The sequence below is a fragment of the Stomoxys calcitrans genome, chromosome 4, assembly GCF_963082655.1.
Source record: "Stomoxys calcitrans chromosome 4, idStoCalc2.1, whole genome shotgun sequence".
Classification (NCBI taxonomy): domain Eukaryota; kingdom Metazoa; phylum Arthropoda; class Insecta; order Diptera; family Muscidae; genus Stomoxys; species Stomoxys calcitrans.
The window spans coordinates 150,054,334-150,082,096 of NC_081555.1; the positions used below are offsets into that span (position 1 = coordinate 150,054,334).

General features: G+C 39.2%; 1 protein-coding gene and 2 long non-coding RNA genes across 4 annotated transcripts in view; 2 read left to right on the forward strand and 1 right to left on the reverse strand.

The window, feature by feature from the left end:
* The window catches only part of LOC131997395 (uncharacterized), a 30,841-nt gene extending 5,329 nt beyond the window's left edge, over positions 1-25,512 (forward strand). Inside the window, exon 4 of the long non-coding RNA XR_009398246.1 lies at positions 24,494-25,512. This is a non-coding gene — a long non-coding RNA (uncharacterized LOC131997395). The remainder of the gene's footprint in view (positions 1-24,493) is intronic.
* Positions 385-25,341, reverse strand: LOC106087141 (integrin beta-PS). 2 transcript variants are annotated; one of them, XM_059368379.1, is made up of 8 exons: positions 24,843-25,341; positions 24,545-24,773; positions 12,824-12,908; positions 6,275-6,445; positions 5,951-6,214; positions 5,131-5,885; positions 563-1,037; positions 385-481 (listed from the first exon to the last, which is right to left on the reverse strand). In XM_059368379.1, exons 1-8 carry the CDS (start codon positions 25,339-25,341, stop codon positions 416-418), a joined length of 2,544 nt encoding a protein of 847 aa, XP_059224362.1. In that variant the 3' UTR covers positions 385-415. The 2 variants fall into 2 exon arrangements, with proteins under 2 accessions (XP_059224362.1, XP_059224361.1); XM_059368378.1 differs by lacking the exon at positions 12,824-12,908 and adding an exon at positions 19,218-19,302.
* Positions 9,999-16,822, forward strand: LOC131997396 (uncharacterized). Its single transcript, XR_009398247.1, has 2 exons — positions 9,999-10,105; positions 16,530-16,822. It is a non-coding gene; the product is annotated as an uncharacterized LOC131997396 (long non-coding RNA).
* Positions 25,513-27,763: the final 2,251 nt, after the last annotated feature.

Here is a 27,763-nt window from a genome sequence, read left to right on the forward strand (position 1 = left end):
TTTAAAAAAAAGAAGTACAAAATATATATATATTTCTATTATGTAGTTTGTAAAAAAACTCTCTAAAACTTGAGGCACATATTTAGTACTTGTTTGTCAGTTAAAAGTTTCGAAATGATAGAACAAGTCAACTCAAACGGAGGGAGTGGTGAAATATTTAAGATTTAGCATATACAGATAAGTTCGTTTTAGCTCAATGGCAGTTAAGAGAATTTGGTGTTAAATATTAAAACTTAAAAATATATAGAATTTGATACAACGATGACATTTTGTTACTGAGAGAACATAGAAAAGAGAACAAAAAACTAAGTTTCGTAGTTGGGATTTTCATCTCTTATGGCAAATTCGGTGTATCCACATAATAATGGGCTATAAGATGGTGATACTTAGATACTGATGGCATGAAGTGCTTGATTTATTTGCCAGCATACATGGGATTTTTGAAAGTTGAGGTGGCTTGTTTGTAAATCGGATTTTCGCCCTGTAAAGAAACACAAACAAAAAAAAAAACAAAATTAAAATTCATAGTTCCCTGAGTTACATTTTCACCATCTATACTTACAGTATCCCATTTGGCATTCATGCGCTCCTTCTCAAATCTGGCAAACTCACGCCGATCATGTATGGTTGTCAAGAGTTTCCACAACAGCAAAATGGCCAAGCCCACCAATACAATGGCCGCTATGACACCCAATACAATGCCCAACATGAACACTTTGGGTGGACATTCACGTTCGGTTTGGGCCACCACCACAATTTTGTTATCTTCTTCGCGATATTTGAATTTGAATTTGCAATCGTATTCATCATAGAACATGCACAGATATTCGCCTTTGGTCTCATCGATTTCCACCTTTTCAACTTCTTCGGGTGTGAATAGGGTACAGTTAGTGCGACAATCTTCAGGATCCTTTAGGGGGCCAGTTTGATATACTTGACACTGGGTACAGTCTTTGAGTTCATGACAACGGCCAGTGCAAGTGGGACAATATTCACAATGGTCGCCAGAGAAACGTCCCTCTTCAGTGGATTTACATCTAAAAAGAAGAAAAAAAAACACACACACACACATTAAAAAAAATTCAAAATACAAGTACAAACTGTAAGATAGGCTGTGATAAACTTTGAAGCTTTAGCTAAATTGTCAATCGTTGGACAACCGACCGGATGAACAGGGTCCAGAAAGACTAGATGACATAAAAAAAAGGAGAAAATGACAAAGGAAACGTCACAGAAGGGCATTTCATCACCACTTCTAATGGTGACCACCATCACCCAATCCCATGGCCGCCGGTTGTACGCACCGCATTCACCCGATGAAACCCCCCTCGGCAAGGGCTGCCGCCTCAGTGTAAGTGTTCGTCTTTTTTCGTCATGGGAGGGGCACATGCCGGAGTGCCTTCTCCGCACGTGCCGGGATTGAAAAAAACCCCGGATCCTGGTTCTGTTCGGTTTGCCAGAACCGCTTCCATAATCGGTTGGTGTCGATGAGGTGTAACCGGTGCATGGAGTGGGTACATTTCCGATCTTGCTCTGGCCTCATTTCACTACGGGAGTAAAGTCATACTACATATCCAGTATGACCATACTCCCGTAGTGAAGTGAGGCCAGAGCAAGATTGGAAATGTACCCACTCCATGCACCGGTTACACCTTACCAACATCGGCCGATGATGGAGGCAAAGTGCTGTACGAACATAGCCAGCAGTGGGTCACAAGGATCGTCGTCGTCGCCTTCTGCGTTCTCGTCGTCGGACTATGTGACCCCCTCGACCTCTCCTGTACGGCAATATACGCAACGGCAGCATCCCAAATATTGCCAGGCCAGAGCCGGAAAATGTATCGTTTTTGCAGCTAAACTGCAACGGACTCCGTGGCAAGATCAATGAGATTGTGGATTTTATGAGTCGGAGAGATATATTGGTCGCAGCGATGCAGGAGACAAAGTCCACTGACCAACACCTGCAACTTGCACAGTTGTCACGGATACAATGTGCTACGTAAGGATCGCTCAAGGAATGGAGGTGGGGATTGGCCTTCGTGATACACCATTCCGTGCAATATAGACCCACCTCGCCTGCGCCTGGCGCTAGTGACCCCTAAATGGAGTGCATGGGAATAGCAGTCAGGTCCGGTACTGCCGAGATGGAGTTATACAACGTGTACTTGCCGCCGATTGGTAGCTGTGTCCCGATTAATGGCCAAGCTTACAACCCCGACATAAGTGGGTTACGTCTGGTTCTATGGGACTTTAATGCCTACCACACTTCATGACATTCTCCCCTAGGTAACGAACAGCGTGGCATAGCTTTGGCAGAGCAGACTGAAAACTCCACGTTTTGCACGGTGAATGATGATGCCCCCACTAAGATTACGAGGTGCAGCAGCTCGCCAGACATTTCCATTACATCCCCTGATCTCCTGAGTGACGTATCCTGACAAGCCGTCATTTCTTTGGGGTCAGACCACCTCAGCATAATTCTCCCAATCGACCGACCACCCGACTTCATAACCTCTGAGCGACGGACGTTTGTCAATCAGAAGAAGGCCGATTGGGCTGGCTTCAGAGAGTATACCAATCGCCGCTTCAGTGAACTGCCACCCCCCTCGGATGTGCTAGTGGCCGAGAGGAAATTCCGAGACATCATTAAAGCAGCAGTCGCTCGCTTTATACCAGCCGGTTGAATACCCCAAGTGCGGCCCAATTTCCCGCCGTAGGCAGTGGTACTCGCAGACGAGCGTAATAGGACCCCACTTACCCCAGAATCAGGGAGCTGAATTTGGAAATAAACTGGGTCGTCAGCGAGCATAAGCGGAATTTGTGGATGGAACACTTGGAGTAATGTATCTTAGGCACCCGTGTAGGCAAGCTGTTATCTACTCTCGAACCCCGATAGACGGCATGACAGGACCTCAGTCACTTTTGGCGACGTAACCGTGATTGGTCCGAAGAGATGCGCCAGGTTGTTCAACCGCCAATTTTTGTGCATCCTAAGAGTGACAGGGCAAGGAGGAGTCATTCGCCGTTGTTGTTGTTGTTGTAGCAGTGTGTTATACACTGAGGCCGATGAAGAACTCTATCGGGTCAATCCGGTACGTACAACCGGCTGCCATAGGTTTGTAGTCGCCGTATCTGTGATCTCCGAGCCGATGGACGGCACTCAAATTTACCGTGGGTAAAGTTACGAATATCATCCATGGCGCCAAATCATCTAAGGCGTTGGGCCCCGACGGAATCTCTACACTGATGCTGAAGAATCTGGATTCACCAGAAGTTGAGTACCTTACTACTGTCCTCAACCTGTCTTTGAACACTCTTATAGTTCCCGATGTCTTGAAAATGAAAGAGTGATCCCGCTATTGAAGTCTGGTAAATACCCGAGTTTGGGGGAGTCGTACAGACCGATCTCCCTTCTCTCACCAGTAGCAAAGACGCTTGAGGCATTACTCCTCCCGAGCCTCGTAGGATAATTTCCATTCGCCGAGCATCAATATGGATTTCGAAGAGTGCATAGCACAACTGGTTTACATGCCATCACCCCACACATTTGCCGTGGCCAATATTTGGTATACAGATGTTTATCTCCTGGGACATGAGCTCGCTGCGCGTCAGCGTTACCGTTTGTGACGCTAAAGGCTAATTTCGACACTTTTGTGACCCTTTTTAATCAGTACCCTTTTTTAATTTTCGCTCTACTTCTTCTTTGTCACGACGTACTGTTGACTTTTACGTTTCTACGTCAAATCCACTAACATGTTTGTATTCGATTCGTTCTTAAACTTATCGATATCAACTGATTTTAAAGAGGAAAGCCAGATATCGTTCCATTGATGCAACCTTAAATTGAGAGATCGGTCTATATGGTAGCTATATTCAAATCTGGACGGATCTGGGAAGTATTGAAGAAGTATATCGAGGGCCTTAACTTAACTCGCTGTCCCAAATTTCGGCGACATCGGACAATAAATACGTCTTTTATGGGCCCAAAACCTTAAATCGAGAGATCGGTCTATATGGCAGCTATATCCAAATCTGAACTGATCTGTGCCATATTCCAGATGTATATCGAGGGGCTTAACTAAACTCACTCTCCCAAATTTCGGCGACATCGGACAATTAATGCGCCTTTTATGGGCCCAAAACCTTAAATCGGAAGATCGGTCTAAATTGCAGCTATATCCAAATCTGGACCGATCTGGACCAAATTGAAGAAGGATGTCGAATAGCCTAACACAACTCACTGGTCCAAATTTCAGCTAAATCGGATAATAAATGTGGTTTTTATGGACCGATCAGCAGATCGGTCTATATGGCAGCTATATTCAAATCTGGACCGATCTGGGCCAAATTGCGAAAATATGTCGAATGGCCTAACACAACTCACTGTCCCAAATTTCAGCACAATCGGATAATATTTGTGACTTTTATGGGCCTAAGACCCCAAATCGGAGGATCGGTCTATATGGCAGCCATATCCAAATCAGAACCGATCTGAGCTAAATTGACAAAGGATGTCGCAGGGCCTACCACAACTCACTGTCCCAAATTTCAGCACAATCGGATAATATATGTGGCTTTTATGGGCCTAAGACCCTAAATCAGCCGATCGGTCTATATGGGAGCTATATCAATATATAGTTTGATATAGCCTATCTCCGAAATTAACCTGCTTATGGACAAAAAACGAATATGTGCAAAGTTTCGGCACAATATATCTATTTTTAAAGTCTGCAGCGTGATTTCAACAGACAGACGAACGGACATGGCTAGATCGTCTTAGATTTTTACTCAGATCAAGAATATATATACTTTATGGAGTCGGAAATTAATATACCCGCGTCCTTCGGTGGTGGGTATAAAAAAAAATCATCACGATTGAAAAAAGAACTGAATCAATTAATTAATTTAATTGGAAAGGTTTCAATTACAACTGTAATTGAAAAAAAAGTTATACAATAAAAAAATTTTGAATAAATTTATATTTTAATTGAAAATGGCACGATCTTAATTGAAAAAAATTCAGATTCAATTAAAAAATTGTCGAATCAATTAATTTTTTAATTGAAAACGTTTTTATTTTCAATTAAATTTTTAATTGAGAAAATTCTCGTTATACTGTGTAGTACTTACTCGCATTTGCCGCAAACGCAGTCACCATGACCCGAGCAAATTTCACCACCACCAGGGGGATAACAGCTTTCGATGGAGGTCTTGCAGTTGCAAGCGCTGCCCGACCAGCCAGCCTTGCAGGCACACACACCACAATCACAGGAGCCATGATCGGGACCCGAACACAATTGTTGTTCGTGACGTTCACACGAAAAGTTATCACACTCGCAGAAACGTCCGGAGATAATTTCATCGGGATTGGCACGTTTCTCACAATCACAAACACCGCACAAACAGGTACCACGTCCACTACAGTCAACAATTGAAGAATTATCGGGACGGCAACCGAAATCATTGTTTTTCCCAGGATGGATTTCATTGGTAGAACATTCGCAGGTGTGACCGAAATGCATGTCATCACAATCACAAATGCCACACATTAATCTACCGTGATTATTACATATGGGTGAGTTGATTTCATAGCCAGGTGAACCGGGACGTTCGCAATCACAAGAGCACAACATTTCCAAGTTAACAATTAAACTTTCATTGATGCCCACAGGATAGATTTGAATAACTTGATTCCATTCGGCAGGATCGGCGGGGCAAGAGGTAACCATAATTTTAGCATTAAAGGTGACAATATCGCCAACTTTCAGACCATCACATTTAGCAGTCTCCAATTCATTGCTGCCGCTGTTCAAACAGGTTGAGTGATAGGTAATCTTAACATGACTAGTGGCATTGTCTTTCATTTCAATGGAAGATGAGATTTTCTGTAGTAGGGAAAACATAAGAAATATACCTAAAGAATATTTTCCTGTGATATAATAATACTCACGCTATATTCCTCTCGGACCAAATCCACCACGTTGGACGAATCATTGGACAAAACCGCACTTGAGGAACCTTCAATGTGGGAGGACAATTTCTGGTAAACAGAATGCTGGTTGGCGGTAACAGCAAATATGATATTAATGGAATTTTGCTTGACCTTATGATTAATCTGTGAGATACTAGGATAATCTTGTATAACCGAATGAGTATAAAGGCCAGCAGCATTTAAATGACATTCGCCATCATTGGGAGTTATGACACCACCAAGCTGTAAGGAATTTTTTTGCTTAGGATATTTTTCAAAAAAAAAATGCAGTTTATATGTTACCTTGCCATCACCAGCATAATGGAAGCCGGCATCTGTTGAGAATACCAACAAACGACGGGCCTGTTCACGCCATCCGATTTGTTGACGACAAGCAATGGCTTGCATAATGGCATCAAAGCCACCTTCAGGAGCATCCAAATTACCGGAGACAGCGGCATTTTTCACTTCAGTCTATATTGTTTATGATTTTTTGAGAAAAAACAACCAATTTTAATAAATTTTTTCAATATACTCGGTTATAGGAAACAAATATTTTTTGGTACACTCTTGTTGCCAAAGCCAAATTAATTGAATAACATGTAAGATAAATGTTTTTAATCATTTTGGTTAAATTTTGTTTTAGTTTTAAGTATGCCAAAGTTTTTAGTTTTTTATTCACTTAAGAAAATTTTGTTTAGAGAAAAAGCCAAATATGTTAACATATATCCTCAAAGCGATTTTTTATAAAACTTTCAAAGCTATTTCTTAGAAAGGGGTTTAAAAAATGTACGCCCTGGCAACGGCTTTCGAATTTTCAAAAAAAAAAAAACCTATATTTTCAAAGTTTTCTTCTGTTTAAACCCCGTTTAGACTGCTCATTAAATCCAGATTTAAGGCTCTCGTCAGCTGATTTTATGAAGGGAAAACAGATGATTTAAAGAGCAGTGTAAACCCTGACATAACTACCAGGTAGTGTACCGTTAACAGCTGAGTACAATTTTTTCTCGCGAAGTGCACTATATGTCAACGAGTTTTGGTTGTATGTGTGTGTGTGGCAGTTAAGAGCCATGACACACACAAACAATGAAAAATGGCGCGAACTGGTAACATACACAAAATTAAGAGTTGCTGATTTTGAAAGATAGTGCACTCCATATTTTGTTGTTGGGCAACTGTCACTACCTGTAAATGAATATATCTTGGTGTAAACGGAGTTTTAGGTATGAATTCAACTAATCCGTCCCATGCCAATACGGACATATACTTAAGCCAGTGATCGACTTGTTAAGCACTCTAAATACTAATATTACAAAAATAACCCAGAAAAGATCTAAGTAAGGAAATCCGTGCTACCCACAATATCACTAATTGTTCTCCATTTCACGCCCCTAATTTGCTTTAAACATGGGGCCTAATTCTCGCATCCGCTATCGTTCGAATTTTTGTTCAAAGGTTAATTCCGTTCCGTAATTACTAATTGGATCATGGCTTACGATCGTAATTTGTCAAAAGTTATCGATTTCAGGGAAGAAAAAAAATCGATACGCCGAGCATATTTTGCCCTCTCAAAGGTAAACAAAGCAAATGAAGGTTGTTAAAAAAAGTTATCTTATATATAAAATTGAATTTGTGTTTGTTTATCGGTTTGTTTGTTTTTTTTTTCCCCTATAGACTCAAAAACTGCTGAACCGATTACCTTGATTTTGTAGGTTGGTCTGGAAGAAAACTTTTTGATATCGGAAGGGGGGAGAGTCCCCCCTTAACCCAAAAGTACTACCCAAATATAAAAGTGGACCGATCGGGACAATATGGGACTCAAATGAAAGGTATTCCGGAATAGAGTACGAATTTCATATTACAAATTGTGTCCAAGTAACTGGGGGCCGCCCCAACCCCAAACCCCCTAAAATAGGTTTTTGAGCGATCATCACGATATGGGACTCAAATGAAAGGTATTCGGGAGTAGATTACGACTATGGTCAGGAAGGAGAAATAGGCTTTATAATTTGTTGATTTCGGAAGGGGGGGTAGGGTCCGACCCCCGTTACCCAAAAAAACCACCCAAAATCAAAAATGGACCGATTGGGACAATATGGGTATCAAATGGAAGGTATTGGAAAATAGAAAACGAATATGGTAATAAAATTTAGGTCTAGGTACCCATCGGACCGCCCCAACACCAAAATTTCCCCAAACAGACATATTGGACGTTCATGTCAATATGCGCCTCAAATGAAAGGTACTCAGAAGTAGATTACTAATCTTGTATACAAAATCAGATCGAAGTATAGTATACTCCCAAAAATGCCTTAAATGGGCATATGACCCATCATGACTATATGGGACTCGTTTTTTTTTATTTGTTCCGTAGAATCAAAAACAGCTTAACCGATTTTCTTAAAATTTTCACAGATTGTGTCAGTTTGTCTGTGAGGAAATATAGGTTATATAATTTTTAGATATCGGATGAGGGCGGTCCCTGCCCCTTACCCAAACAACGCCATCCAAAACCAAAAGTGAACCGTTAGGCACAATATGGGTATCAAATAAAAGGCATTGGAGACTAGAAAACGAGTATCGTATTAAAATTTGGGTCCAAGTACCCAGCGCGCATCCCCAACCCTAAAACGCCTCTAAACTGATATATTCCTTCCTGCCAAATTTCGGGAGAAACCGTTAACAAAAGACCATTTCATTGCAATATTACTGCAAATCGGACGAACATATATATGGGAGCTATATCTAAATCCGTACCGATTTCGAGAAAACTTCTCAAATATTGTGGTAGTCATTGAGGAAAGCGTCGTACGAAGTTTTGGAAGATTGGTCAATAAATACGCTTGCAGTGGGTCTAGGAGTGAAAATCGGGCGATATATATATATGAGAACTATATTAAAATTTGGAACGATTTCCAGGAAATTCACCAGTAATGTCGAGAGTCATAAAAAAAATCTTCCTGTCAAATTTCGAGAGAATCGGTTAACAAATGACTATTTTATTACATTATTACTGAAAATCGGACGAACATATATATGGGAGCTATATCAAAATCTTAACCGATTTTTTTCCAATTTCAATAGGCTTCGTCTCCAGACCGAAAACATGCCTGTACGAAATTTGAAGAAGATCGAATGAAAATTGCGACCTGTACTTTGTACACAAATTAACACGGACAGACGGACATAGCTAAATCGAATTAGAAAGTGATTCTGAGTCAATCGGTGTACTTATTAATGGGTCTATCTCTCTTCCTTTTGGGTGTTACAAACAAATTCACAAAGTTATAATACCCTGTACCACAGTAGTGATGTAGGGTATAAATATCAATCGATATTCTGTTAAAAAATTAAATATCGATAGTGCCATCGATATATTGCCAGCTCTACACCAACATCCTTAACGCGGATTGCGTCGCCCCAAAAAACTCACGGCCATATCGTTTGCCCTTTCATTCTCTTTTACTCCGCTATGGCCGGGCACACAAACGATGTGTATCGTGGCATCCTCAGATGCGTAAATCTCCTGCTTACGCTACAAGACTGTTCGTGATCCTACCGTCCCGGTTGTTACAGCCTTCAAACGCCGAGGTGGCAACGTTTGCAAGAAATATGGCAAAGAAAATCTTTCGTCGTCAGTTGACATTACCGGGGCATACTTGAACCAGGATTGGAACATTTACCATAATATAAAATAGATATTAAATGAAAAATTAAAAGTAAATAGGTTATTGATTTCTTCTATAATTTGAATCGATTTCAAAGGCAGAAAGCAAAGTTTACATGGCACATCATGATCGTACTCATCGTGTGTATGTGTTGATTACAGCTTTTGTCTAAAACGGTACATCGATTTTTTATTTTCTTAGATTTTATTTAATTTTTCATAATTTACTTTTCATTTGTTAAGCTTATTTGTCACAGAATGTGTTTTTCAATATCAATGTTAATTAATGATTACACATTTCTTTGTAAACGGTAATCGATATACGTCATTCATCGAAATAAATCAAATGATTTTGATTTTTCAGCCATGACTGATGGTTATGTCTACATGTGACGAATAAACCTTTGTTTTTACCAAAACTCTTACAATGACCATACATCAGATGTACCATGTAAACTCAGCATAAGGTATATATTCCATGTGCCTATGAAATCGATCTCACTTCATTTTTGTTATCTATAAATAAACCATAATGCAATCCTTATCAAAATAATTTAGCCATTCAATTAATACCCTCAACTATCTAAGGTAAACTTGAAAAATATCGCTTAAGGAATTTTGTAGATAAGAAAATTAACGCAAGAACACAAGTTTGTTTTAACATATCTTTTTTAGTTGTTATCAATGAAACAATTCAATAACTTATAACAAGTTAATTTTTGTTTTTATAAATATACAAGACATTAACAAGAGTGTACCTAGAAAATTGGGAAGAAAAAAAATTTATAGAGTTAAAACACATGATTAAAATGAAAATGTTATTGCTTTTCATGCGCAAGCACAAATGTCATGCAAACAAACACAGACCGTTGTTATTAAAAAATAATCAAACAACCAAACAGAAAAAAGCCCAATAAATTAAATTTAGCTGGACAACAAATGTCATGTAACCATAACCATCAGTTAAAACAATTTTACATCCATTCCAAAGAAAATTAAAAAAAAACCTTTTGCAGATAAATATTTATCGATAAAGTTTTGTTATTGAAAGTTTATTTCAAAATTTAAAAGTTTTTCATCACTTTTCGGAAAAAAAAATCATAAAAATTAGTTTTTTTTTTCCAAAAATATTTGTATAAATAAATATTTATCGATTTTCGATAGTGTTTTTTATCGAAAATAATTTCGATATTTATAAACAAATAAAAGGAATTTATGTTTGTTTCTCTTTCGATACGAGCTCAATGATCGGAGATTTTCTTATCAAATGGAAAAGGAAAGCTAGAGATCGCAATACACACCAACGACTATGGGACACGTTTCTTCTTTGGTTAGAAGACTTTTTAACCAAATCAGGTGTGATGGCTTCAAGGGCCGTGCGTTGGTATGTTGTACTTGAATCGTATTTATTGCGAAAACGCCTCTATGATACAATTACAGCATTAACCACGCTCGACAACCCTGTCTATTAGCTGTACTTTTTCCCAATGCATGCGTTTTTGTGTAATGCCAGACTTTTTTTCTGCGACAATTACTCTGCTTCCATGGTGCACATTGTTTTGTGCATCTGTTGGAAGTTGTATTGATGGTTTTGAACGCTAGACTCCGTGTGCCCAGGAGGTTCGAATCTCACCTGCTTAATAATAAGTAAGCAGTGCAATGGTAGAAGCATGCTCTTTGAATGAAAGGTTAGCGCAGTTAGCAATGGTAGAAACATGGCCTTTAAATGAAACGTTGGGTCTAGTTATATGGAAGCAAAAATGCAAATTTTGCCCATGAACATTCCACTAAGGAACAGGGACAAACTTCTCACATATCAATGAGTGCAGTCCGATTCAAGTTTTAAGCTCAATGGTAAGGGGCCTCCTTTTTATAGCCGAGTCCGAACGGTGTGGCAGGATTCGGCAGGATTCGAACCCAGGCGTTCAGCATCATAGGCGGACATGCTAACCTCTGCGCTACGGTGGCCTCGATTTCTGGCCACCATATGGAAGCATGTTTGTGGCATCGCAGTCTGATGAGGCCCCGGTGAGGCCGAAATCGCGATCATTGCAGCCCGCCCCTTATACATTTAACACACCACAAGTGCTGAGACTTCTTAAAGTGTTTTTGTTGTTTTGTTTTAAAATAGAAGCAAGAAATAAAAACACATTGTTCTAAACTGGTTAATCCAACAACAAAATGAAATAAATTTTGTTAACCAACTAAAGAAGTGCAAAACACGAATGTATGCACGAACAGCACATCGGGAAATATGCAGCTATGCTCATATTGAAAAGTTATTCTATGACAAGCGAAGTTTGTCCGGCTAACAAGTCTTTGGCTTTGTGTGTGTTGTGGATGTTACACGAGTTTTGGTTGTGTGTGTATTATAGTTAAGAACCATTCACAACAAACAATGAAAAATGGCGCGAACTAGTAACATACACAAAATCAGAGTTGCATCAATCACTGATTTTGACAGATAGTGCACTCAATATTTTATTGTTGGGCAACTGTCACTACCTGTAAATGAGTATATCTTGGGATGTTGAAGAGATATTGGCTGTTAGATTTAAACCTTCCTCTTACTGCGCTGTAAGAAAAGGTTAAATATAAATAACTAGGCCCAACGTTTTATTCAAATGGCATGCTTCTACCATTGCACTACTCACTTATTAGTGAGTAGGGTGAAGCATGTAATCTTTTGGTGGCATCACAGTCTGATAATGCCCTGGCGAGGCCAAAATCGTGATCATTGTTACCAATTTTCTTCAAAATAATTTTTATTTTTTTGGTTTTTTTGGTCGAGACTCTTTACAGGGTTGTTTTCTTTTCTATTCGAAATAGAAACAGAAGCAATTAATTAAATTTCTTCTATAAATCACGGAGGTAACAGAGTGATAATTTTACGGCCCCTATTGGTCGGTTGGCGTCAATAAATGATATCTTAAATGTTTCTATCTATCAGCTGATTACTCATCTATGTCCTCTACTTGTTATCGTAAACACAGACAACTAATAAACGATATTTCCAAAACGGAAAGTAATCGAAAAAAAAGGTTTTTTTTTTAATTTCAAAGAATGGATATAAAATCTTCTTAACTTTAATAAATATTATTTTTTTTTAATGCAAGCAAATAACAATTTCTTTAAACGCTTGTTTGAGGAAAATAAGATATTTAACTACAACGACATAAACTTACTGAGAACCGATATGTGTCCATGTCTAGAGGCATTGCATTTTTATAACCATAGGGTGCAGCACAGCCCGGACATGGTTCTATCATGCTAATAATTTGATTATGTTTATATGGGTATGTATTTAGGCGATAACACATTGATATATTGATGATGCATATGCATTACACACACAAACAAATATATATATATATATGTAGGTGTTTTTTTTTTATATTCCATAGGAAATATGAAAAGAAATTTTGAAAGAGAAAAGTAGAAAGAGAATAGAATATAAATAAATAACGGATTTAGAAAATACACACATAAGTACAGTCGAAACAGCTTAAGGGTAATACGCTTTAGTAAAATGTTTTAAAAATGCTTTAAAAATTTTAACGAACGGTTCCAACGCATCAACTAAATTCGGGAAAGATATGTAAGGGTCTAATACAACTAATTGTTCCAAATTTAGGCGAAATCATTAGAAACCGAAAAGCCTACTATAGCTCACTGTGCCAAATTTTAGCGAAATTGAAGACCTTAAGTATTGGGAGATCGATATATATGGCAACTATATCCAAATATAGCCCGATATGACCATACTCGATACAAATTTCGAGCGGCCTAACGCAACTCATTGTGACAAATTTTAGGAAAATCGGATAGGATCAAAGGCTTACTTTACTTTAATTGGCTATGAACATTTGTTCCACTAGCCGAACGTAGAATAGCATTCCAAGCGCCTCGATCTTCTGCGCTCATTCTAAAATCTCTGATACCAAGTTTCGAGGTGTCTCCACCACTTGATATTTTCATCGAGCTTTTGGTCTTCCCGGTTTGCGTGTACCACCGTGTTTGCCTTCAAAAGACTTATTTGCTGGAGCTTCGTCATCCACTCTGACAACATGACCTAGCCAACGCAGCCGTTGTATTTTGATGGGTGTAACTATGCTAACGTCGTCATACAGCTCTTGGTTCATAATACGCCTATATTCCCTATTAATGCAAACTGGTCCATATATTTTACGAAGAATGTTTCTCTCAAATACTCCAAGCACTGCCTCATTTGCTTTCACAAGTACCCATGCCTCAGAACCACATAACAACACGGGTAGTATCAGTGTCTTGTATAGTGTAATCTTCGTCTGTCGAGAGGTAGCCTTGTTTCTAAACTGCTTGCTTAGCCCGAAGTAGCATTTGTTTTCCAGTATTATTCTTCGCTTTATCTCAAAACTGGTGTCATTCGTATCGGTTACAGCGGTGCCAAGGTAGTTGAAGTTGCTGACTATCTCAAAGTTGTGGTTCCCAACTTTCTCCATTTTCTTTATCTGCTCGGTTGTACAAGGCGTTTTGGGAGTTGAGACCATCCATTTCGTCTTATCTCCGTTTACTGCCAGACACATTTTGTCAGACTCTCTTTCGAATTCTTCAAAGGCTACACTTACTACTTCCGGTGAAGTCGATGTCGTCGGCATAGGCGAGTAGCATGTGTTCTCTTGTGATTAGTGTGCCATATGTATTCACATCTGCATCTTGTATAATCTTCTCCAACAGGGTATTAAAGAGATCACACGATAGGCTCCTAGGTCTCCTTGTCTGAAACCTCGTTTGGTATTAAATGGTTCGGAGAGACTCTTTCCTATTCTTACTGAATAACGCGTATCAGCAAGTGTCATCCTGCAGAGTCTTATTAATTTTGCAGGAATACCAAACTCACACATGGCTTGAAATACTTTTGAACGTAAAGGCGAATCGAAAGCGGCTTTGCAGTCAACAAGAGATGGTAGGTGTCGATTTTTCCTTCTCAGGTCTTTTCAAGGATTTGGCGCAGTGTGAATATCTGGTCCAGGGTGGATTTACCAGGTCTAAAGCCTCAATCAATTATCTCATTGACTTTAGGTTTTAATGTTTCACACAGTACGCTCGAGAGTATCTTGTATGCGATGGGGAGGAGACTTATTCCTCTGTAGTTGGCACATTCCGACTTGTCTCCTTTATTGTGTACGGGACATAGTATGCTGAGCTTGCAATCATCGGGTATGCGTTCTTCTAGCCAGATTGGGCAGATAAGCTGATGCATACGCCTCCGGTCTCAAATAGTTCAGCGGGTAACCCGTCGGCTCTTGCTGCTTTGTTGTTCTTTAGTCGGATCACTGCTACTTGGACTCCATTCTGACTAGGAGGTAAACATTCTATACCATCATCATTGATTGGTTCTGCAGTATCCTCTTCGCCGCCAACATCGGACACTAGCAGTTGGGTAAAACGTTCTTTCGATATCCTCAGTATGCTATCTGTGTCATTTACCAGATTTCCTTCTTTGTCTCTGCAGGAGGATGTGCCTGCACTATGGTAGAATTTCCTGACTTCATTCTCACTCCTGTGCATATCAATTCGCTCACACTCACGTCTTTCCACTTTTTTCTTTCTGCGGAATAGACGTTTCTCCTCTCTCTTTTTCTTCTGATACCTCTCCTTCATCTGGCGCGTTTTCTACTGATTGCAGGGTTGCTCTACATGCCGCATTCTTGGCTTCAGTAGCATCTCGACGCTCTTGGTCGTACCATGGGTTTCTTGGGGTGGCTTCCGGTACCCAAGTACGGATATCGCAGCATTTTCCATGGAGCGGGCAATAGTTTGCCACTGCGCCATCGGAAAAGGAGTGCTTTCATGAAACAGTTGGGTCAGTCGACCAGCTTCCGTGCAGTGTCAGACCGTAATGCCTTCCATCTATCACAATTTCGTTCCTCGTGATCGGGTGACACCCATGTGGCTTTGTGAATATTTTTATGTTGAAATCATGGTAGTTAGAAATCTATCAGCCTCAACCCATTACTGGACGTTACCTCGTGGAGGCTAAACTTTCCGACTGTTGGACCAAAAAAGTCTTCTATCCCTATCTTCGCATTAAAATCTCTCAGAACGATTTTAATACCAGCGGGGCAGCGGTCATATTCTTCCTCTAAGCGCTCGCAGAAAATATCCTTGGTCTGCTCATCCTTCTTCTCGTCGGGGTATGGGCACATTTGGCTGATGTTGAAGAATTTGGCTTTTGGGCGGATTGTGCCTAGCCTCTCATCCAGCGGAGACAAGGTGTTTCAGTCTCCGACTTACCACAAATCCACAATACATCCAGCGCGTATAATGCTCCTTCTCTATAAAGAGTGCGGACATTCCACACTGGCTGGAACTTCTAAGAACTTGACAAATGAAGTCCATGGTGGATCGTATATAAGATTCGGCCAGGCCGAACTTAGCACGGTTTTACTTGTTTTTTATATTAAAACTTTGCAGACCCGAACTTTGTGGGGTGCACCCACTATTTTTGGGGCATAAGCCCGTGAGCACTCCAAGAACACGGAATGACTATGCGCACCACACGGGTTGGATTGCTGAGCACTGATTTGTTTGGTTTATATATAGTTTGAGATGAATACCAGAGTTGTTTTTAAGTTTATGCTTCATTTTATATTGGACAAGTATTTTTAGTTATGCGGTTTCGACTGTACGTCACATTGATTAATGTGAATAATTGAAAAATAACTTAATTTTAGCGTGAATCCAGGATATACTTAGAAATCGAAAAATTAATACATTTTTGTTTATCTACAAACATTTTGCATTATATTATTATTAACCAAACACCTTAATAATACAGTATATATGATTAAATACGAATTGTATGTTATACATAAATCTTTTTCTCTTCTTTACTTTATTTATTTATAGGAAACAAATGAAAATATCTATAAAGACTAGAACCAATCGTCATTTTACCTTACCCTTTATTACACTTACTTAATGACAAGGAAAACAATGACTATAGATAATAATTATGCAACCATCAAACACACCAAACACCAAATAGATATTAAAAAAAATTAAGCACAAAAAATATTAACAATAATAAAACAAAAATAAAAAGCTATAGCAAACCAACGGAAAAAGTGTTAATTATGGAAAAATAACATATTAAACAATAAACATACAGTGCCACACATAAGAATTGGCACAACCATCAATTTTTAACTTGTCCGCTATTTTTCAACCCCATCTTCCAGTCTACTCAAAAAAATATTTTTCCGAAAGCACCCATGTATTTACTTAACTAATGCAGATATTTTTATTTGAACGTTTTTATATTTTATTTAACAAAAAAATAATGCGATTTCATCGCACAAAAGTATTGGCACACTTACATGTTATGCCCTATTTTTTCCTAATTTTTGCCAGTTGGCAACTCTTTTTGCAAAAAATTTGGTTCCTAAAATTGTCTACCCTGTTGCTTTGTTCGTTGCAATTGGTTCTCAAAATTATTAACAGTGTTGTTTTACCGTTTTTTGTTGAAAGAATAAAATAAAATGCAGAAAATACAAAAGATGGCCCCAAAGCAAAAAGAAACGACTGTATCTGAGCGAAAAATTATAACGCACCTTCACAGCCAAGATAAATCGTTTCCTGAGTTCGGCCAAATGATGGACAGAAGACATTTCACAATTCGAAGCATCGTCAACAGGTTTGAAGGAGAATCAAATTTACAAAACGCAAAACGCTCTGGGCCTCCCCGAGTTTTAAGTGACCGGGAGCGTCAAAAGAGGCCACCGTAGCGCAGAGGTTAGCATGTCCGCCTATGACGCTTAACGCCTGGGTTCGAATCCTGGCAAGACCATCAGAAAAAAATTTCAGCGGTGGTTTTCCCCTTCTAATGATGGCAACATTTGTGAGGTACTATGTCATGTAAAACATCTCTCCAAAGAGGTGTCACACTGTGGCAGGCCGTTCGGGCTCGGCTATAAAAAGGAGGCCCCTTATCATTGAGCTTAAACTTGAATCGGACTGCACTCATTGATATGTGAGAAGTTTGCCCCTGTTCCTAAGTGGAATGTTCATGGGCAAAATTTGCAAAAAATGTTGGAAGATAATGTGTGAAATTAAAAAGGACCCCAAAAATATTATCAACACAATTAACAGCTGAAGTTCAAGAGAGAGACTGGAATGAAAATTCACCCCATGACGGTCGGAAGAGTGGTTCATGAGGCCGATTACAGTGCCCCTAAAGTGTTAGACGTAAGCCGCTTTTGTTATATCCGAACTTAAGCTGGCACTTATAGGAGAATGGAAAAAATAGGGGAGGAAACTACGAAAAAATTAGTGCATTCCATGCCAAACCGTTTGGACGCAGTGATCAAGCAAAAGAAACGACTGTATCTGAGCGAAAAATTATAATGCACCTTCACAGCCAAGAAAAATCGTTTGTTGATTTCGGCCTAATGATGGACAGAAGCCGTTTCACAATTCGAAGCATTGTCAACAGGTTTGAAGGAGAATCAAATTTACAAAACGCAAAAAGCTCTGGGCGTCGCCGAGTTTTAAGTAACCGTGAGCACCAAAAGATAGTGTGAGATAGTATGAGACCCCAAAAAAACATCAACACAATTAACAGCTGAAGTTCAAGAGAGAGACTAGAATGAAAATTCACCGCATGACGGTCGGGAAAGTGGTCCATGAGGCCGATTACGGTACCCGAGTTGCTAGACGTAAGCCGCTTATTTCTTTAAAGAACCAGAAGAAGCGCCTAGTTACGCATGAGAATATGTAAGCCGAACGAACAGCTTCTGGCACCTTGTGCTATTCTCGGATGAGAGTAAGTCCAACATATTCCGTTCTGATGGCCCCTATACTGTATAGAGAAATCCTGGACAAACTGAATCTACCGAGTTCATTTACATTTCAACAGGACAATGACCCCAGATATTCTGCTCATGATATGCGTATGTGGCTAATAATGAATATCGCACATGTCCTGCCACATCTTTCGCAATCTCCAGACCTCAACCCCATTGAGCATTTGAGGGAGGAAGTGGATAGACGTGTAAAAAGGCGGCCCACTTCCAATAAGTCCGAACTTAACCAGGCACTTATAGAAGAATGGCAAAAAATAAGGGAGGAAAAAATTGGTACATTCCATAACAAACCGTTTGGACGCAGTGCTCAAGCAAAAGGGCTTGCCAACAAAGTATTAATTAGATATGTTTAGATGTATAAAATATAAATATAAGTGTGCTAATTATTTTGTACGACGAATCTGCATTAGTTAATTAACAACATTGGTTCTTTCGGAAAAATATTTTTTTTGAGTAGACTGGGAGACCAGGCTGAAAAATAGCGGTCAAGTTAAAAATTTATGTTTTTGCCAATACTTATGTGCGGTACTATATGTAAAGAGCGGAAAAGGGATTTTCCTTTATTTTAAATATGTATGTATATAAAAATTGTATGCACATTTAGAGACTTGATAAAGTGTGGGTAGATATTTAGCATATACATTGATATGTAAAGTGACAAGACAGTGAAGTAAAATATTTATGCGTGTAGTATATATGTATTTGTTTTAAATAAACATGATTGGGTTCTTACAGTGAATGTTGGGGTATCTGTACTCAAAGGCATATGGTTGCGATAACCATAGGGTGCTTCACATTGATCACAGGGATGTTCTAGTCTGTTGGTTTTTTTTTATTGTTTTGTGGTGTGCAAAAATTATTGGTGATGTTATTTAGAGAGTATTTTTTTTTGTTTAATTTTTGGCAAGGAAGTTTTTGTTTTTGGTTTTTCATTTTGTTTAGTAGAAAATATGATTTTTACATATTTTGTTTTTATTGAATTTGAATTCATTGTTGTTAGTGGTTTAGTTTAAAAAAAGGTAAAAAAAGAAATATTATAATATTATTATTAAGAAAATTATAAGAAATTTTAACAGCATCAAAAAAATGTTATAATATATAGAAAAAAACATATAAACATATTTATAACGAAAACTGTAAACGGTGGAAACAAGGAAAACTTTCTTAATAATTAAAAAAAACGTTGTTATGTTTAAAAAAGCTGTTATAATTTGTTTTGCCTACTTAAACTAAAATAAAAATTTATAGCTAGAGCATAAAAATTGATTGCCTATACTTTATGAAGTATAAAAGAAATGCCTCATTTAAAACTCTTTCAGAAACCAGTAAGGAAAGGCGGGCGGAGCCAACTATTTTATATTGTACGACACCGAGAAACGTACTAATCTCAATATATGAAACCTATGTTGAAAACTAGTCAGACTTTTTTTTTGCATACCTATTGAAATATTGAATAGAACCACAGCCTTAAAAGGCCATATCGGATGAAAGATATATATGGGTTAGGTTAGGTTTTAGTGGCAGTCTGTCATCAGACTCGCTTAGACGTTTTCGTCCATTGTGATACCACAGGAACATAAGAAGGAAGATGCCTTCTAGTTCCTACCGTTGAACCATCCAGATCGCTTTTAAAAGCCCATTAACTTGCGAATGTTCACATCCGCTAAATCACACAGGTTCTGAAAGAAAAGAGAACCTAAAGAAGAACTCCTTCTCACTGCTAGTGCGGCACACAAGCACAGAAGTTGTTCTATAGTCTCTTCTTCCTCGAAGTCCCTACAGCTTCTGCAAAAGTCGTTGCTGGCAACCTTCAGTCTGTCAGCATGTTTTCCGATTAGACAGTGACCTGTCATGACGGACACAATGATTGAGACGTCTGTTCTAACCAATGACAGCAAAGCAGCAGACCTCTTCAAGTCTAAATGAGGCAACATAGTTTTGGAATGCTCACAGCCCCCTCTTTGTGACCATCTATCATTCGTTGTGTTCGGGTCTGGTCCTGAAAACTTAGCTTACGTGTCGCTAGAGGCATACCCACAGATGCCAGTGTACCTGGAGTGTGTAAGGTAGTTCCTAGTCTCGCAAGTTCTTCCGCTTTAGAATTCCTTGGGATATCTCCGTGGCCCGGCACCGGGAACAGGTGAATTTTGAACTGTTCAGTCATCTAGTTGAGAGATCTGGGACAGTCCTTTCGTTGACATCCGAACTTCCCCATATCTGGTGATGTGCATTAGCATCACTTTCTACAATGAGGCTTTTCTTCCCTACAGAAGCAGCTTCAACCAACGACTTAAGGTTTGAAGGCGGCATCTCTGAATCGTGTGCCATATATATAGAAGCCAGCCAGTAATGAGACTTGTTTATTTCAAGGCTGGCTACTACAAAGCAGTAGTGCTTAGTGACGGAAGAAGAAAAACATTTAGACTACCCTTTGCAAGAATACAGGCTCTGTGTCTCCCATTCCCCGACCCTTGAGAAGTTTAAATCCCGGAATTCTTAGTCCACGTACCATTCCTCCACACACCCATGGTTCCTAGATAAGAACCACGTCAAATCCCCCAGCCATCAGGAGGACCTTTAGTGCCACCGAAGCGGCCTTACAATGGTGGAGATTTATCTGTAGAAACCGGACCATAGTCAGAATTCAGAACTTCCACCACTGTTGTGGTAGCCTCGTCTTCTGAGATTTCACAAGATTCGTTAGAACTTGTCATGATGAGCTTCCGTACGCATCCAGGGGCAGGTGTGAAAGCTGTGGAACCACTCTTCCTCAGGACACTAGGCACTTGCGGTGTGGACGATTTCTCCTTAGATTATTCACTAACTGCTGCTGTCAAAGTAGTTTCTGAGTTCCGTGCTTCCCCGCTGGCGCGCACTTTGAGCCCAGTCCAACTTTGTGACCCACCCACACAGGGCCCGTCGGGTCTCGTTTCGATGCCATCCCCTCCTGTCTCGATTGTGGCAGGGGCATTTTCAGTCTCCTGCAATCCGCCAGACTTTAGCGATGTGGTCGATAGTTCCTCAGGCAAGTGTTCAGCAACAACTGCTGAGTCGTCTCCTGATTCCCCAACCCCACCGCTTCTATAGACCTTCAGTTTCAACTTGTTTAATTCGTAGGATACAACCCCTTCAGACTTGTTGAGGTCTGCGAGACAGTTGGAGTTTAGTACGAATTCTGCATGTCTCCGGTCACCATCAGCCTCATCCAATCTACCAATCTTCCAGTCGGTGGTTAAAAGATTGGGATTACATTCCCTTAGTCTTCCAAGTATCGCTTCAGGATCTGAGGGAATCCTTGCTATCCAAACATGCGCCATTGGTCGAGAAGAAATATCTTCCTTCTTGACTAAATCTAGTTCTGCACCTGGCCAGATCTCACCAATCTTTTTTAGCGCACAACTATACATTTCAATTGAGCATTGATCGCCTAAGGCAATTAGTCTGTATCGGCCTCGATACCAGCCTGCATCGTCACAAACTGGAGGAGACCCAGGAAATTCCGCAAGGACATCGGAGTATACTGATGACAGTCCATTGACTATCCCACTCCAATTATTCCTAGGTATGCAGCACCCTAACAATGATTGAGATTTTTGAAATGTTTGTACAAGAAAAAACGTACTCTTTCGGTCCAAAAAGTACCTTTTTAGTACCGTTTCAAAATTATCAATTTCCATCCCTGTGCTGAGTTGATAATTTTGGAAAGCAACCACCATTCAGTGCTGGGGAGTATTTTTATCTCGAATTCATCGCCGCTATAGTAAGATATGAGAAATTACTCGCTGTATATGAAAACGTCTCACTGTCGTTCTCAATGAATGAACTGATCACACAAATCGTTTCCAAACTATTTGTTTTCTCATATAAAAAAAACTAGGCGTGTGTGTGTGTGTTTACCCATGCTTTTGCCAAATCTACTACGTTGCCTACGTACGAATTTCGTACTACGAGCAAAGCAAACGACAAGAACAGTAATATTCAATCTGAAGCAAATCTACCCGAATACATGCATGGTACAACGTGCACTCTCTGAAGCTGAATGAATTTTTATACCCTACACCACCACTGTGGTACAGGGTTTTATTAGTTTGTGCATTTGTCTGCAACGCTAAGAAGGAGAAGAGCCATTGTTAGGTATACCGATCGACTCAAAATCACTTTCTGATTCAATTTAGTCATGCCTATCTGTCCGTCTGTGAGTCCATGTATTCTTGTAATCAAAGTGCAGGTCATATTTGTTGTCCAATCATCACCAAATTTTGCAAATATCACTTTTTGGCTATCGATTTTGGTAAAACTCGGTTCAGATTAAGATATAGCTCCCATACATATGCATCGCCCGATTTACACTTAAATGGCCGTAGTAACTTCAATTTTCAATCGATTTGCACAAAATTTGGCACGGATTGTTTTGTTACTAATCTTAATATATCTGAGAGATTTCACCAATATCCCATATCCCATATTGCCCGATTTACACTTATAAGGCTGTAATAAGCACAATTTGTAACCGATCTGCACAAAATTTGGCACGAATTGTTTTGTTCGAATTAGCAACCATACATATTTATCACCGGATTTGAACTTACATGGCAGGTAGGATCTGTGTCTCCTGGACCTGGACCACCTCTATCAGGAGACAAAGATCCTACCATTGCGAAGACATAACTACATGCTGTTTAAGCAATAACTTTTAGGCTGTTATCGCAGAGACCATCCAAATCATTATCTTGTGGATAGATATCCACCGCCCAGAAGCCTTAAGGTAGATCTACATGATCTAGAGCGCGAGGTTCAGCGCTGCAAGAGAGAACCTCTAGATCAAGCGGCATATCAAACAGGTCTAGACAACACTTATACAAGTAGTAGATGTGGTAAACGGCTACCGGGTGAATGTAGTCCTTAGAGAACGACCGCCTCCCATTGCACCTGAAGAAATTGACCTCCCCCGACAAACCAGAGTGGTTCTGACCCAATTACGTTCTGGCAGATGCAGTCGCCTCAACTCCTACAGAGCAAGGATTGATGACGACGTGTATGTCCCGATTATGACCAGCGACCGCACGATACACGTCACCTGTTTAACCGCCCAGCCAGACCCACTCGACTCAGACCCAGATCCCTGTGGACGCACCCCATCTTAGTCGCGGAGTTCCTGCGTCTTGACACTCAACAGAATCAAGCAGACAATAAGCTGCTACAACAACAATAACAACTTACATAGCTGTAGTAACAACAATTTTCAAACGATCTGTTTAAAAGTCGGTTCAGATTTAGATAAAGCTCTCATGTACATACATATATATTTATATATTGCCCGAATTTATTATTGTAGGGTAGCTGTAGTGTATAATATAGTCGGCTTCGCTCAACTTTTGTCTTTCTTTACTGGTTATTTTTCCTGAAGAGCTTTTTTTCACTCATTTCGTTGTCTTGTTATCTGTTTTACTCAGTTCTCAATTGTCTCATACAATGTTGTTTTTTGTTTTTAACGAAGAGTTCAGTTCTTGAAATACTCTATGGTTGTTAATGTCTCTTGAAAGCAGAAATAAATGGTCTTGTGCAGTCCTTCAGTCCTTCATAGAATAGTCCACTTTCTTCTGTACTAATGCCTGAAATATTTCATCAGGCCCTGGTGTCTTAAATTGCTGAAAGCTTTTTCTACGCTCCGTTTATCATAAATTCCGTAATGGCGAGCGCTCAATCAACAACGAAGCGGTGGTGTTACTGATTTCTTGCGTTTAAGTTATTTTTTTTTTTTTTTTGTATTCAGAGACCTCTAGCAAAAGCCTTTCAAAGCGCCTATCTATACACTTGTCTTCTTACCACCTCTGCTATTATGTACTTTAGTTTTGCTGATCAATAGACACAACCCTAGTATGGCCCCTGAGGTCGTGTGCAAAACTTATTTAACTATTGAACGAAGTGGAGGAGAGCAACATTTCATTCATCCGATTTATCACTTAATATATATACTTAAAGTCAACTTATTGCTATCTAAATTTACAGTATCTGCCATAACTACACTACCCTATACATCACTTAAAACATGCTACTTACTTTTTGGGTATAGTAGAGACATAAGGCATCAGTACTTTGTCAACGAAGGAGCCGAAACCCAAACGGAAATTGGAGGTAATATTACGCATAGTTTCGGAAAGTAAATCACCCAAAGCAGATAATTTCTCTTTGTCATCTTCCATAGATTTTGACAAGTCCATAAGATAATATAAATCAACGGGATAATCTTCGGCTTGTGAGTAACGGAATTGTAAATTATGGACTTCATCTGGAATGGAGTAATAACAATTTGTTAGCATTAGTGTATGACTCTCTTAAACTATTCACCGTTACTTACTCATACGCAATTTTAAATTCACTCTCTGTGGACTAATTTGTACAATTTCCCCATAGCTACTGGCTGAAGCTGATGAACCATGGGCACTGGCAGATGAAGAGCTGGAAAATGATCCCGACATAGAACTGCTGTAGGAGGAATTGTAATAATAGGAACCTCCAGATGACATTTGACCACCACCCATCATAGCAGCACCCCCACTTGCTCGACTCAGCTCTTGACTGACCAGAATTTCTTGTATGGTCTTTGGATTTTGTATGTATTGGGCACTACAAAAATTATTCATATATTCCGAGAAGCATCTGGGTTTGTCGCCATGATTTGGATCCGAACACCAGGCACACTCTAGTGTCTGTATACATTCGTGACAGGTGGCTTTGTTAACGCAGGCATTTTGGGTTAATTTGCCGGCCAATTGACTTTCAGCCGCAAGCACAAAACACAATAGAAGAAATGTTGCTAACGCCAGCGTCTGCAGGCGTAGTTTGGAAGATATCATGTTTGGCTATTGGAAAACTAAAGTTTCGTTGATTGGTTGCTGTTGCTTAAACTAGAGTCGTTCGTTTACTGAAATGGCAGAAAAGCAAAGAATTCAAATAAGCAAAGAGTATGAAATGAAATTCTATTGTGCCATAAATAACAATATCTATTAAATATTTAGTCATCTCAATTACGTCATTTTTATACTTCACACGATGATAATAATACTGCTGGTCGAATATTTTTAAGTGATAACATGTTATTTGATTAATTTGCAGGAAAAGGTTATTAATCAGCAGTTGCAAAGATATTCCTCACAATTGGTCACTAAGATATGGAAAAAGGGTTTTTTGTTTTGCTTTTTGTAATGGAAACAGCAAACCCTACGGTCTGCAGCTCTATGAATATTGAAAATTATAAAAAATAATTTCACTCAATGTTTATTAATTTTGCCAGAAAAGAACAAAAATAGAAGTTAATGGTGAACCAAGCATGGATTTCCTTGCATGCAACAGGTAATGTATGGGAGAGATACCAGAATCAGCGGAAAGAGAGGAGAAACATTTCATACTCAAGAACTCAAATTGAAATGATGTGAGTGTGAGCAAATAAAATGCAAATATTGTCCATGAACATTCCACTAAGGAACAGGGGCAACTTTCTCACATATCAATGAATGCAGTCCGATTCAAGTTTAAGCTCAATAATAAGGGATCTCCTTTTTATAGCCGAGTCCAAACGGCTTGCCGCAGTGCGACACCTCTTTGGAGAGAAGTTTTACATGGCATAATATCTCAGAAATTTTGCCAGCATTAGGAGGGAAAAACCACTGCTGAAAATTTTTTCAGATAGTCTCGCTGGGATTCGAACCCGGATGTTCAGCGCCATAGGCGGACAGGCTAACCTCTGCGCTACGGTAGCCTCCTACGGTGAGTGTGAGCAAAGCGATGAAAAAGCAGTAAGTAAAGGCCAAAGTCGGGCCGAGCCGACTTTATATTGGGTTGCCCAAAAAGCAATTTTAGATTTTTTAAAAGAAAGTAAAGCATTTTTTAATAAAACTTAGAATGAACTTTAAGCAAATATACTTTTTTTTACACATTTTTTCTAAAGCAAGCTAAAAGTAACAGCTGATAACTGACAGAAGAAAGAATGCAATTACAGAGTCACAAGCTGTGTCATTTTGTCAACGCCGACTATATGAAAAATCCGCAATTACTTTTTGGCCAACCAATAATACCCTAGACCACCTAATGTACGTAGTACTTATTATATGTAGAACTTATTTCGAAATTCAGCCAGACTTTATTGGAATATCAAATAGAACCTTGTAAGATTTTCAAATTTGGAATTCCACATCCTTAAAAGGCCATAACGGATAAATAATTATATGGGAGTTATATCGAAAAATGTGCCAATTTTGATGACACATACTGGGACGTCAAAAAGAACATCTCACGCCATAGATTGTAGAGATGTGACCAAAATTGTGGTTTTTACTGTCTTAAAAGTCCATATCGGATGAAATATATACATTGGAGCTATATCTAAATCTGAACCGATTTTTATGAAATTTTGCAAACATATGAAGATGTCAAATAAAGCACCTCATGCCAAATTTTGTAAAGATCGGATCGAAATTGTGGCTTCTACAGCCTTAAAACTTCATATCGGATGAAAGATATATATGGGAGCTATATCTAAATCTGAACCGATTTTTATGAAATTTTGCAAACATATGGAGACGTCAAATAAAGCACCCCATATCCAATTTTATAAACATCGGACCAAAATTGAGGCTGCTACAGCCTTAAAACTCCATACCGGATGAAAGATATGTATGGGAGCTATATCTAAATCTGAACCGATTTTATTCAAAATCGAAAGTGTTCTTCCTTGGTCCAAAAAAGAGACTTGTGCAAAATTTCATGAAAATCGGACAATGAATGCGACCTGTAACTTGATCACAAGAATACATGGACAGACAAACGGAAAGACGATCGGTATGCTTATCAATGGGTCTAGCTCTTCTCCTTCTTTGCGTTGCAAACAAATGCACAAAGTTATAATACCCTGTACCACAGTGGTGGTGTAGGGTTTAAACACAAGACTGATGGCTTTGGTATAGCCTCTTTCTGCTGTAAAAATAAATAATTAAAAGACAGCACGGGCCTATGGGTTGCCAGCGGTTATATTTAAGTTCAGAAGCTTCACGCTCACAAGATTATTGAAATACAGATGAGAATCTGTTTCAGTACGGCCGTGCCGAACTTTTGATAACCACCACCATGGATATATTTATTATAACACTACCATATCCATATTATAGTCCGATCTTAACCATATTTGGTTCAAGGAACGAGAAGCTCTATACAAGTTACAGTTCGAAATAGCAGCGAAATCGGGTAATAAGTGCGCCGTATATATGATGAACAGCGCCCGAA